Source organism: Nanorana parkeri, unplaced genomic scaffold (genome assembly GCF_000935625.1).
Source record: "Nanorana parkeri isolate BGI_ZX_2015 unplaced genomic scaffold, ASM93562v1 scaffold44, whole genome shotgun sequence".
Classification (NCBI taxonomy): domain Eukaryota; kingdom Metazoa; phylum Chordata; class Amphibia; order Anura; family Dicroglossidae; genus Nanorana; species Nanorana parkeri.
The window spans coordinates 539,620-552,629 of record NW_017306312.1 but is presented as its reverse complement, the minus strand read 5'-3'; the positions used below and the strand labels follow the sequence as shown (position 1 = coordinate 552,629).

The 13,010-nt window shown below is 44.6% G+C and overlaps 1 protein-coding gene across 2 annotated transcripts in view; it reads right to left on the bottom strand.

The window, feature by feature from the left end:
- ATF2 (activating transcription factor 2) overlaps positions 1-12,605 on the bottom strand; it is an 87,761-nt gene extending 75,156 nt beyond the window's left edge. Inside the window, exons 1-2 of one of the 2 annotated variants that reach the window (XM_018572382.1) lie at positions 12,281-12,605; positions 2,310-2,380 (exon numbers count right to left, since the gene is read on the bottom strand). In XM_018572382.1, the coding sequence (XP_018427884.1) occupies positions 2,310-2,357 (48 nt within the window). In that variant the 5' untranslated portion in view covers positions 2,358-2,380; positions 12,281-12,605. The remainder of the gene's footprint in view (positions 1-2,309; positions 2,381-12,280) is intronic. The other variant, XM_018572388.1, reaches the window with a different exon arrangement.
- Positions 12,606-13,010: the final 405 nt, after the last annotated feature.

The window sequence follows — 13,010 nt, the reverse complement described above, 5'->3', positions numbered from 1 at the left end:
TTTTTACCGTGAATCGCGGTAAAAACGCGCGACATACGCACATATTCGATACGCCTAGGTGTGAACCCAGCCTAAACGATGTGGCTACCTGAAACTGATATGGCGGTTTGGGTAGATGCTACTAGGTGGGATAACTCCCTGCTCCACAGAGGTTGGGACTCTGATGCCGACATCTCTGTGCCTGATTTTCCAGGTCCAACCACTTGTATTTGACACTTTAGTTTAACATATGAAGAAAGTAGCATAAGCATCAATACTTTTTCTGCAGCAGAAAGAATTGGACTCCGTAGTTAGGAAGGCAAAGCCTGAAAGTCCAAAAGGGAAAGTTCACTGCTGAAAATCCATATAGAGACATATAACAAGCCAATAGCTGATTTAACCCACCAGCATCTACACCTAATAAAAATATTTAATCAAAAGTGAGCCAATTCTTCAAGGATAGTTAGATCTTCCAATAGCAAAGAGAAGAGTCCTCTTACTACACATGCGCCTGCATGTCACTGGTGCCGTAACCCCCCCCATCACCACAAGAGCTGCTGTCTGCATCCTGGACATAGCAGGCATAGGTTGAGAGCAGCTCCAAGAAAGTATTCTGGTATCCATGCCCCACACTGCTTGTGCCCAAGCAGCTTTAGAACCAGATGCAGCACCCAGGAAGTGATATCCCCCACCTAACACAGCCAGTTAAAGGAGAACTATAGGGTTAAGGCTTTTCCCCATAGTTCTCCTTAGGGTAACAGGAGGACACAAACTAGCATCCTCCAATCACCCTAGGCTCAGTATATCGCGAGCTGTAGCTCGCGGTATACTGAGACGCCGCAGTATACCGCAAGCTGCTGCTCGCGGTATACTAAGACGCCGCAGCTGAAGCGGATCCCGACAATTATGTCTGGATCCGGCCAGCTGCGTGACTGACAGCTGGATCTGCCTATCTAGAGGCAGAGCCAGCTGTACCCGCCCCCTCCCCGTCCGTCAGTGCTGGCGGATCGGAGGGGGGAATCCAGCCCCTCCCCTGTCATGGCAGAGAGCCGTGATAGGATTGAGAGGTGAGCGAACGCCAGTATGTGTTCGCTCACCTCCCGATCTACTGAGCCGCCCTGTGACAGTCTCATTGTTACAGGTCGGCTAGAACTATGAGGTGAGTGAAAAGCACTCACCTCATAGTTCTCCTTTAAGTCAGGTTAACAATGATTCCATGGTGCTGCAGTCACAAATATGGGCAACCTTCTCATCCCCCATCTTCATTCAACAAAAACATCATCCTGAACATAGTTTACAGTATACAATATACGGTAATGGTAGAGATCACCAGAGAGAGATAAAAGAGGAGAGTAGAACAGGCACTGACCTAAGCTTCAATTGTGAACACTGTATGGTATTTTAGAAACCTATATTTTTCCCTTTTCCTATATTATTGAAGTCCCCTCTCCAGTAGCAATACAAGGCTGCCTATTATACCATTAAATGGTATATACTTAGAGGAAAAATACATAAACTGAGGTCACATTTAGTAAAAATTGCATTGGCCACACCGCCTACCAAGACTCCCTATTGACCTTTTGATATGATGCAGAGTATTACTGACCAATGAGGAGGCAGAATTGGAGCAAGCTCAAGCTACACATATACAGGAAATGTAAAAAAATTGCTTACAAACATTATAGCAGCTTATACTATAGTCATATTATATTTTCTACTACTACTTCTACTACTGGAAATGCTGTTTTCACTGGAGGTAATCTTTGCTTATTAATTTAACCATAATATGCTTAGTTTGTAGCAGGTTTTATATATATAAAAATGAAAATGCACATATACATATATGGTAGAAGATTAGGCATTGGAATTTGGTCTTACTTACAATGATGTTACAAGATGCTCAATATTTAAGCCTGTCGCACCCAACACCTCCATGGACATAGGTGGCAATGCCGCCAAGGCACATGGCAAATGCACTTAGGATTTAACACAATTCTAAAGTACAGTAGAACCAAAATCTTACGATCTACCTCTTCTAACCTCCCCATCAAAGCATTATGTTTATTACTACTTAATGTTAGGGCTGCAGCTATCGATTCATTTTTTCAACCAATCGATTGGTGTTTTTTTTTTTTCTCTCTCTCTCTCTCTCTCCTAACCTTGCCTGTGAATAACTGGTGCTAACAACCTGCTATCCGCTCCCCTGTGCTCCAAGAATGCCAAACTCTTACACTGAAGGTAGTGCAAGCTCCAGGTAAGGAAAAGGAGTTATCTTTCATAGACACATTTATATGTACCTAGATAGTTTATTTAAATAAGCTGAGTCTTACCTGGCCACATCCAGGGGCAGTGCATACAAATGGTTTATCATCACTCATATTCTACAGGTCCTTGTTATTACCTGCCAACAAAATAAATGCACCATCACATATCCATGTGCAGTATATCTGTACAATTATACACATTTGTATTACATAACTCGTGTTCTCTTTGACATTGTATGTATGCATGGTATATTGTTATTCTCTATTATTACAAAACCCTATGAATGGTACCAAAAAACCTCTTACAACATTTCTGGCTTTCAACAATGCCAATAAAATAACTCTGAATACGGAATAAAAGGTATATGTTTACAAACTACCCATGATATTAGGTAGACATATATAAAAAAGTGTTGTCTTTTAGATTTGTAAGTCTTAATGGCTTACACAATAAGGTAAAGAGCAATGTGCAACAGACTACTGCAGTTTGTACGTCATCACTGCTTTTTTCCCTGCCTTAAAAAAGTCCCAGACTTTTTTTTAAGGTAACCAGTCAACCCTCAACAAAGTGATAACATCAAGGAACTCGGGTCACTGCAATAAGCACGTTTAGACAGAAAGCCGAGCTGCATTGTATTCACAATAAACACATTTAAAAAGGGATGTTAAGGATACTTTCTTGATATAATGCTGTAGGTACATAATCTTACATCTAATCTGGTAGCTTCAAGCACTCCCAGGGTCATTCACGAAAGGGTGAAGAGTTTGGAGAAGGCAGGAGAAGTGAACAATCTAGGACAACATAGCTGAACTGGAAAAATTCCACAATTCAGCTCACTTTCCAATTCAGCTATGTTGTCCTTGTTCACTTCTCCTGTCTTCTCCAAACTCTTCACCCTTTTGTAAATAACCCTGTCAGTTTTTATAATGCTACAACGGAAGAGTAAGGAACAACTTACTTGAACGCATTGGAACTAAATCACTTGGCTTGCTTGTAGTACCAGTAGAGCCATAGGCTCCTTCTGTTGTCAGTCAGGTTATGCTTGCAAGGGTGGGGACGTGGCCGGCCACACACGGTTTGCGTCTATGGGCGCACACAGGTAGGTGAGGGCACAGCTGTGACCATACACATACGGGTGCCTCCACAGCTGTCGACTAGTTGATGGAGGCACCCGTACAGGAGGGGCAGGCTTATGGTCTGGATACCACTTGAGAACGAGGAAGTAAAAAAAAAATGAAGGATAAAATAATTTTTCTTTTAGCACGTCTGGCCACCATAAAAAAGAAACCGCTTAATGTCGCTTTAAGATGGCTTTATTCAGGAGGATTGTAGAGTAAGAGTCATTAACTTAAAGGGCCATCATGTCCCCTACTCTTCTAGCAGATGTTTAGGCCAAAGGAAATGCCATTTTATAGGTTAAGTTAACAATCTAGCAAGGGCTCAAAGAGTTCCTGTGTTAGGCCCTGTAGGACAAATGTTAGCTCCCATATACAAACAATTTGCTTGCCAGAGGTATATAGCATACTCTGGCTCCTAGAAAGCACTTAATTAGACCATCTTTGGTCAGCTGTGTTCTATGAATAGGATGCATCCATGCAATGCTGCTGATAGTGAAAGCATCTCTGAAAACCATGCTCTTCTTGTCCACCATGAAGGGTAATTTTCCTGACTACTAGTTATAAGATCAGGAGAGAGGGGAACATGTATGCCAATTTGAAAGTCCAGAGACAGGGCATCCACCCCCAAGGATTGCTGGTCATGCCTCAGGTACAAGTAGTTTGTGACCTTGTTTTGTTTGGAGGCAAAGAGGTTCACCTGTATAAAAGCCTGGTGACTGAGTTCCCGCTATTCTTGACAATTTAATGGCAGCTGAGAAAATCTGCCACTGAACTTAGGAAGCCTAGGCACAGCTGTCTAGAATGGTAATAACCGCTCTCCCCTTTTTAAGATCTTTATCGCTAGCAAAACCTGTGGTTCTGATTTTGTTCCTCCCTGATCATTTAGGTTTTCTGATTAGACCATGGTCTTTCTCCTTTTGGTCTAATGTTGAGCCTTGAGAGCTTTGTCAACTGCTAAAAGCTCCCCTAAATTTTAGGACTCCTCCCTGAAATTGGAATCCAATGGCGCCTGAGCCTGGAAGGAGCCCAAGTGTGTCCCCAGCCCCATGCACTTGCATCAGTGGTAATTTTAGGACTGCTCTGAGCCCAAGGTCTTCCTCTCCAGGGGGTTCCTGTGTACCCTTACAAGGTAAGGCTCTGTACCACTGCTGGAGATAAGTTAATAATCAGGGATGCACCGATACTGATTTTTCGGTATCGAGTACCGGTATGTATATGTCGGCTACTTGTCGGTACTTCTGGTAGCATGGAACTGGCTTCCCGGCCAATCAGGAAGCTGGATCCTTACCAGCATCCGGCTTCCTGACTGGCCGGGAAGCCGGCTTCATGCCGTTTGGCTGGCTCAATGCTGATTGGTAGGGAAGCCAATAATCGGCGCATCCCTAGTAATAATGTTGTCTAAATAATTCTTCTTTCTGTCCCATGATATCAAAAGATGGACCTTCAACATCCTGGAGTGAAGTTTAGACCAAGGAATTGCTGGAATGACCAACGAGCATTCAGCAGCCGAGGGGTTGAGGGAGGAGTCTGCTGATGTCACCACGCTCAGTGTAAGGACTCCATGGCTTCTGATGTTGAAGGTAGAGGGTATTAGCATGGTTTATGTGTACTGTGACAGAAGTTTCTTTGAGAGGTTTTTGTTGGTTTTAACTCCTTCATGACTGAGGCCTTTTTTTCATTTTTTTGTACCCATGTTATATTCCACATTTTAGGCCTGAAAATTACTTAAAACCCCCCCAGCATTATATAGATCCCCAAAACCAAACTTCTGGAGTACCGCAATCAGATAGGGCCATTCAACGGAGTCAAATGCCTTTTCTACATCAAGGGAGGCAATCGCCTCCTGTCCCTTCATGTTGCGCAATCTACGTTAGTAAAGAGTCGTCGTAAGTTAACATCTGTCCCCCTCCCAGGCATGAACCCCGTTTGGTCACCATGGATTATATTACCCCCCCGTACTCCCAATTTTTTTTGTTTGGATTTATTAAAATCTTCTTATTTCTGTCGTCCTGCTCTTTTGATTTATTCTCGGACTGGGTCTGCTGTCCTCAAAAGGGATGTCTACCCTGAAACCATTTACATTTGGCCGAAATCTGAGGTAAGATTAGAGTCTAATTCAGATACAAAGAAAGGCTTTCCTTAAAATGGAACCTCACATAGGCTGGATTTAGAGGTTAGGTCTTCCTCCCAAGACTTTAACCACAGAGGTCTCCTTGATGAATTAATTAAAGCCGTACCCCTAGCTATATAGTCATAACTGTCTCCACTGCTACATCTGCCAGGAACAAAATGCCTTGGAAACTGCAGGCCTAGTCTCTTGAATCTGGTCTAGCAAGGACTGGACTGCAGATGCATGTTTAAACATTCCAACCAAACGTCAAAGCCAAACATCTAAGCTTTTGGCAACATATGTGGAGAACAGAGTGGGACCAAAGAATAAAGCTGATGCTTCCCAGTTGTCTTGCAGCAAAGATTTAGCCGTTCTGTCCATATGATTAATAGCCAGTCTTTTCCAAGGAGAGGTTTCTGTTGTGACCTGCGCTAGTGGGGCATCTAAGTGGGGTAGCTTAAGGAACTTGTCTTTATCCTTAGAATTAAAAAGGAATCCAAGATTTGCTCAGTGACAATATCACTTTGAGCAATTTGTCTGTCTCCTCAGAGGGAAAGAGCTAATAGTTGTAACAGTATCTTCAACCCCTATTGCCTCTCTAATAGAGCCCTCTACCTCTTACAAACCCACGCTAGAATTTTCTTCCAATTCTCTAGTTTCTTTAATGGTATCTACTTCCTCCTCCTATGGTTTTACCAATTCAGAGGTAGGTGCCAACTGGAAATAGATGGGGCAAAGTCTGCCAAGACAGGTCGGAAGGGCTGGAAAAAATAAACCTATTCCAAGCTCATGATATCCATGAAATCTCTCATGACTGATGCAACTTTAGAGCCAGCAATTTTGTGTATACATGCTTTACACAAATGTTTGTCATAAGAGGAAGATAGTTTACAGCCACAATCCCAACACTTCTTTTTAGATCTAGCATGGAATTAGGAAATTAAGGACTTCTCCAAAATGTGTGCGTCTAACCAGGCAACCAGACATACAGATAGGAGGAAAAGAACATAAGGTGTCAATAAACCTGCTGCACGGTGTACCCTCCCCTGCATGTGTGAAACATTCCGCAATGGTATTCAACAACTTTGTTGCAGGAGCTGCTATTAGTTTGCCAACAGGAGTGGCCACCTCGCCCCTCTATTTTTTATTGTAAGGACAGAAGTGACAAGGTAAAGGCTGCCTAAAGCCACATCACCTTCCTGTACGGAAGCCCCACCGGCCAGGGAGGCGGGAAACCATTTCAGAATGGGCTGCAAGCATGCTTGGGCTCCCCTCTAGGGACAACAGAAAAGCAGTCCCATAGCCACAGTATGCCTCTGCAGCCCCCAGCATCCACCGAAGTCGCTCCCTAACCTTGTCAAGGTGCATGTAACAGCTGACCCTCAGACTGCATTTAGGGTATCATGCCAACCTGAGTTGTCCCCACACCTTATTGGAGACAAGTTCAAAGCAGCTAAAAAACAAAACCAACAGATAGGAAGACCATTCCAGAGAAACTAATGGTCTGACCTGGTTGGGATTCCACCTCTTGTGTGGGACTGCTGAAAGAATATCCATCCAGTGAGGAGACAAAAGGTAACAAATGTTCCATTGTGGAGGATAAGGAACACAATTAATCTGAGGGATGAGGGGATGGTAGGGGCTTTTTATCTCTTTCGGGTTTCCTATGAAAGGTGAAGCCAATCATCTCTCAGGTGATAAATTACTGTGAATGAGAGGTTTATGTGGTAACAATTGCATGACGTTCTTGCACAGCTGAGGTTTGCCAACAGAGGTACCAACTTCAGTAGCTGCTCATGTTGTGTAGCTAATGGTGACCATGACATACCAGCCATTTGTAGTGCCGTAGGCATGTACTGTAACGATCTACAACAGCAACTTAGCCAGCAACAAAAACCTCCCCCCCCAAAATGACACATTTCTGCTACAACCTTGCTAGTGTGACATGGCCCCATGGCTCATTCAGATCATTTCCCTTTACACATTTTCTTTAAATAGAACAAAAGTCATTGTGCAACTTCTACAGGCTAGATTGCCTTTGAATACAGGAACGAGCAATGAAAGTCAAAAGGGACTATTTAGGAACATTTCACAAATATAACACACCAGGGTAGTTATCCTTATTTTTTTTTAAAGGGACAGCTATTTTCAATGAGATTTGAAAATTGCAGATGCATAATATAAAACAAGACTTTACATGGTGCTGGTGTGTTCCAAGCCATTCAGCATTACTTACCCTTTTACCCCCAAGGCCTAGGAAGCTCAGCAGACAGTTTTCAGTGTGTCGCCCTTTAAACCGCAGTTGGGAATATGCCATTTAAACACTTACAGGAGAGCCCTTTTAATCTGCCCAGAGTTATTTGCAGGGAACAATACAACACTACTGCTTTGGCCATTAAATACAACAAAAAGGGTACATAAAATAACACCCCTTTGTACGGTATATCGGCAGCTTTTAACAAACAAAAGACATGCACTAAACTATGTACATCTTACTAGCCATTAGGTGATCTCCACAAGGAAGCAACTATGACAGGTGCTGCATACAATTTTCTCAGCTGACAACTCTAAATATTTGCAAAGCTCACATGGCAAACTATGATAAGGAATAACTAGCCTTTACCAGCAAACAAGAGGCAGACCACGGACATCAGAGGCTGCTCCGATATATATGCATGATCCAACAGGCAGAAGATTTTATATACATACATGTACACTCATACACAGTGCATGGATGGCCCATCTCAGGTACAGGCAATAAAGGGGTGCATTGTCTGCATGCAGGCCATGCGGGTGGATTTATCTCTTGCATCATGGTGCATGTATATTTTTGGTGCTGACATAACCTGACAGGGCCGGCAGCATGGATCCTATCTTTCAAGCAGAGGGCTATTGAAACCAACAACTCTTTATCCATTTGTTAAAGGACATTCTTTCTCCCACTGACCACTAATTTAAAGGGGTATTTTGTCCTCCACTGACCATCAATGTAAGGGGGAACTCTTCCTCCCAAAGACCACCAATGTAAAGTCACAATCTTCTTCCGATTGACCACCCATGTAAGGGCGCATTCTACCTCTTGATAACCACGAGAGTAGGGAGGCATTCTTTCTCCTGATAGCAACAAGTGTAATGGGGCCATTCTATCGCCTGAGAACCACCAGTGTAAGGGGGCATTCTTCCTCCGGATAACCACGAGTGTAACGAGGGCATTCTATCTCCCGATAACCCCCACTGTAAAAGGGGGCATTCTGCCTCCGGATGAACCACGAGTTTAAGAGGGCATTCTTTCTCCCGATGACCACAAATGTAAGGGGGTATTCTTCCTCCCACTGACCACTGATGTAAGGAAGCAGTCTATCTCCTGAAAAATGAAAAAGGGGCATCATTCCTTTCGCTTACCAGCAATGCAAGGAGGGCATTCTTTCTCCTGCTGACCACCAATGTAAGGGCTCATTCCACCTCCAAATTGATACCAATGGCATTGGGCATGACCACCATTGTAAAGGGGAATTCTTCCTCCCGATGACCTCCAATATAAAGGGGCAATATTCGTCCCGCAGATCACCAATTTTCCTTAACAGAGTTAGGAATTTAGCATGGTTATGGTGAAACTTGAGCCAAAACTTATTTTTTTCTAAATTTTGAATAGAGTGTGGAAGGGTTACAACATTATTGCGAAGGTGCCTATCTCACAAGAACACATACATGGGCCATACATTTATAAAAGAGCCAATAGTCCTACCAGTATGTCTGAATGTGGGAGGAAATGGAAGTACCCAGAGGAAACCCACGCAAGCACAGGAAGAACATGCAAAATAGCAGTGTACTGGCTAAAACTAAATTCAAATCAGGGACCTAAGTACTGAAAGGCAGAACTGCTAACCACTAATATGAACCATTTAGAGCAGCCTTTCTAAACCAGGATGCAGCAGCACCCCGGAGTACCTTCTGGCTTTCTCAGGCGTGCCTTCAAATGTTCGCACATTGTCATGCATTCCCATGGGTAAGGCGAGCTGACCACCAGCACCATGGAAATGCATGGCACTAATCCAGAACCGACTGCATGCATGCAGGACACCCCACCACCCCCACCCCCACACACCCCAAGGCACTCATAAAAGGACAGAAGTCTGAATCTAGCCAGACCTGCTCCACCTCCCATCCTCTGCCATGCTGCCGTAACGGCACTGTGGTAGGACTTTGATATAAAGGGGGGGACGAGGACTCTGATGTGAAGGTGGGCTACTAGAATGAAAGGGGGAATCTACTGTGAAAGGGGAGGACTCTGATGTGAAGGTGGGCTACTGATGTGAAGAGGGGTCTCTAATGCGAAAGGGAAGAACTTGAATGTGAAGGCGAGCTCCCTAATACGAAACGGGAGAACTTGAATGTGAAGGTGGGTTCCTGATGTGAAGGTGGGCCTCTAATGCAAAAGGGGAGAACTCTAATGTGAAGGTGGGTTCCTGATGGGAAGGTGGGCCTCTAATGCAAAAGGGGAGAACTCTAATGTGAAGGTGGGTTCCTGATGGGAAGGAGGGCTTTTGACAGGAAAAAACTCCATGTTTTTTGGGGTTTTTTGTCCCGGCATCCCCCCTTAAAATCCATGCCAGACCCCTATCTAGGATAAGGATCCGGTATAGATTTTGGGGAAAACCACACATAATTTGTTACATTTTTTTTATTTTAGACTGGGGTGCCTCGAGATTTCCCATACTTTTAAGGGTGCCATGACTGAAAATAAGCTTGATGCATGACGTTAACAACTCGTATATGAAAAACTGCCCATTAATAAGTTTTGTGCTGTTATGAATTAAGTTGAAAACAAACATATGAACAAAAAAAATTTAAAAGATCTCATGCACATGGGCAACTTTTTCATACACCGTCCAAAGAATTCTGGGGTGCAATGTAGGGCCCAGTGTCAGAAAGTTGGGTCTACGTCAGAGGTCATGGGTCTAAAAGCAGGACAATGACCCAAAGCACACACAAATGGTTTCAGACAAAGCGCTGGAGAATACTGGACTGGCCAGCAATTCAGTCCAGATCTGAATCCCATAGAGCAGCTGTGGAGAGATCTCAAAACAGCAGTTGGGAAAAGAAACCCTTCCAATCCGAGAGACCTGGAGCAGTTGGTGAAAGAAGAGTGGTCCAAAATTCCTGTAGAGAGGTGTAAGAAACTCAATTCTGGTTACAGGAAGCCATTGATTGATTTTAGTTATTTTTTCCAGGGGCTGTGCTACCAAATAGTAATTGAGGGTGCCAATCATTTTGTCCAGGCCATTTTTGGTGTTTTGCGTGGAATGTGTCCGGTTTGGCTTTTTTTTTCTCCACTTTTTGGTGCCATACCAATACAAACAAAAGAAATAAACATGAGAATGCCTAAACATTTATAATTGCAACAATTTTCTGTGCAAAGTGGTGCCATTAGCTGACAGAAATGCAGGGGTGCCATTATTTTTGGCCATGACTGTATATGTAATCACTAAAATCTCATATAAGCTTCAACATGTCGATGTAATAGGAAAAAAAAAAATTCAATCCATTTAAAATGTCAGCTTTCCTTATAAAATGCCTGGTGATCCTTTTGGGTTGTCACCCTGGTAAATGCATCTACACAGGCTAACACTGCACAGGCACGGTTGTCAGAAAGCTGGTTCAGAGCAAAGATGTGCAGCTGACACTGCAGTACACGCATGTAGACAGGCAGTGGCTTAAAGAGGCTGCGTGACATCAGCAGCAGTGAGATGCATGGAGGTGGAAATGGTGTTTTATGGAGGAAAAGCCATGACAATTGTTTGCAATACGCAGTGCTTTAGAAATCCACATGTCACCCAGCTAGTGTTTCCAATGTATGCACGAGCCCCAGATGATGAATAAATAAAGTGAGTGAGAGGAACTCTACCTGTGCCAGTAAAAAATCTGCCCAATTACCACTGATCATTGATGCAAGAAAAGCATATGAATACCATGTTGTGCTTTTCTCCCCTGTCACTCACCCCTTGCCGCCATCTTTATCACTGGCAGCCGGCTGTCTCATCCAGGTTCCTGCAGCTGCCCCACGGCGACGCAGTGCCAGATCAATGAAGATTCATCTGGTGCCATGGCGAAGCCTCCTGTGATTCTGGCGTCACATATCCCTGGAAGAGGCTTCACGCCATTCTTGCCTAGGTGACCATATAGACGGGTCACCCACCCGTGACTTGGGGTTTTCTTCACCGGTTAGGTGTGCGCTGGGACTACAACACATATAGCCGCGTGGAACACGACATCAGTGAATAAAGCGGATTTTGTAAAAATCAGAGCGCATTTTTAGATTGCAGAGGGTTAGATTGCGCAGTTTTATTTTGGTAAAACCAATAACACCACAGGCACTGCGATTATGATGTGACATGGCATGAAGAGGATATATAACGCCACTCCCAGCACTTTGAGCTATTTGTATATTTTGGTGCACTAGGACGAGTACACAGGAACATTCGCCGCTCTCGTGTGTACGAGCCTATAGTCATACAATGGTATGTGAGCTGAAGGCAGAATGAAAGGGTCCTACAAGATGAGCTCATTCATTGTTGACAGCTGGAGGTGAGGGACTGGCAGCAGTCATGATGAGCAGACATAAGCTGTGAGTGTGGCAGGGAACATTCTAGACACAGGGGTTGCTATGGCTGTCACTGGAGTGTGTGGTCCAAGGGGAGAAGGATGCTGCTGCCTTGGTAACCAGACATGACGGCACACAGACAGACAGACAGACAGACAGCATTGGCTGTAGAATGCAGCAGCTGATGAGCTCTCCCGTCCATCCTACCTGACATCTGCACTGGGGAAAAGGGGGCTGCTGTCCTTGCGGCTCCTTCAGCAGCTCCAGCCTGACAACAATGGTTACGGTAGTGCCCGTTCCGCCATGTTAGAGGGCAGCGGGCATGCCAGTCCTCCCCCGTTCTACTGCCGCTCTGCACCCTCCGTGTTTACAAACTTACCCCCCCAGAAGGGCTGAACCTTGCTCAAGGCCAAATCCCACCAGCTCCTGTCAGGTTATCGCGATATCTCGCTTGACAGCTGGGCGGGGGGAATCTGTTTGCCGTCCGCTGCTCCCGCTGTGGGTGAGTGCTGGCAAAGGGGTGACGTCATCGGAACGGCTACGGGACTGCCAGGAGTGGTAATGGCGGCTTCGGCGCTGCGGTGGGTGGAGCCTCAGCAGAAGGGTATGCGTGTTTTTCTGCCTTTCTTGCCTGTAGGCACCGGCGCAGCGGTTCTGCCTGCCCACTGGGCAGCGTCATCGGGTGAAGGGTGTGCAGGTTACGTGTCAGGTGTTCTAGGAACTGGAAGGAATATGACTGTTGCCCATAATAGCCAATCAGATTCTAGCTGTCATCCTATTTCCCATTGAAAGAAGAGATATGAATGCAACGAGCAATCCATAGTATAAAGCTCAAATCACAAAGCTTTATTCAAGCCTAAAGCTCACCACACACACATTACAATCTGATTGTAGAATCTTCTTTAGATCTACCAACAACTATGTAGTGCAAAGGCAT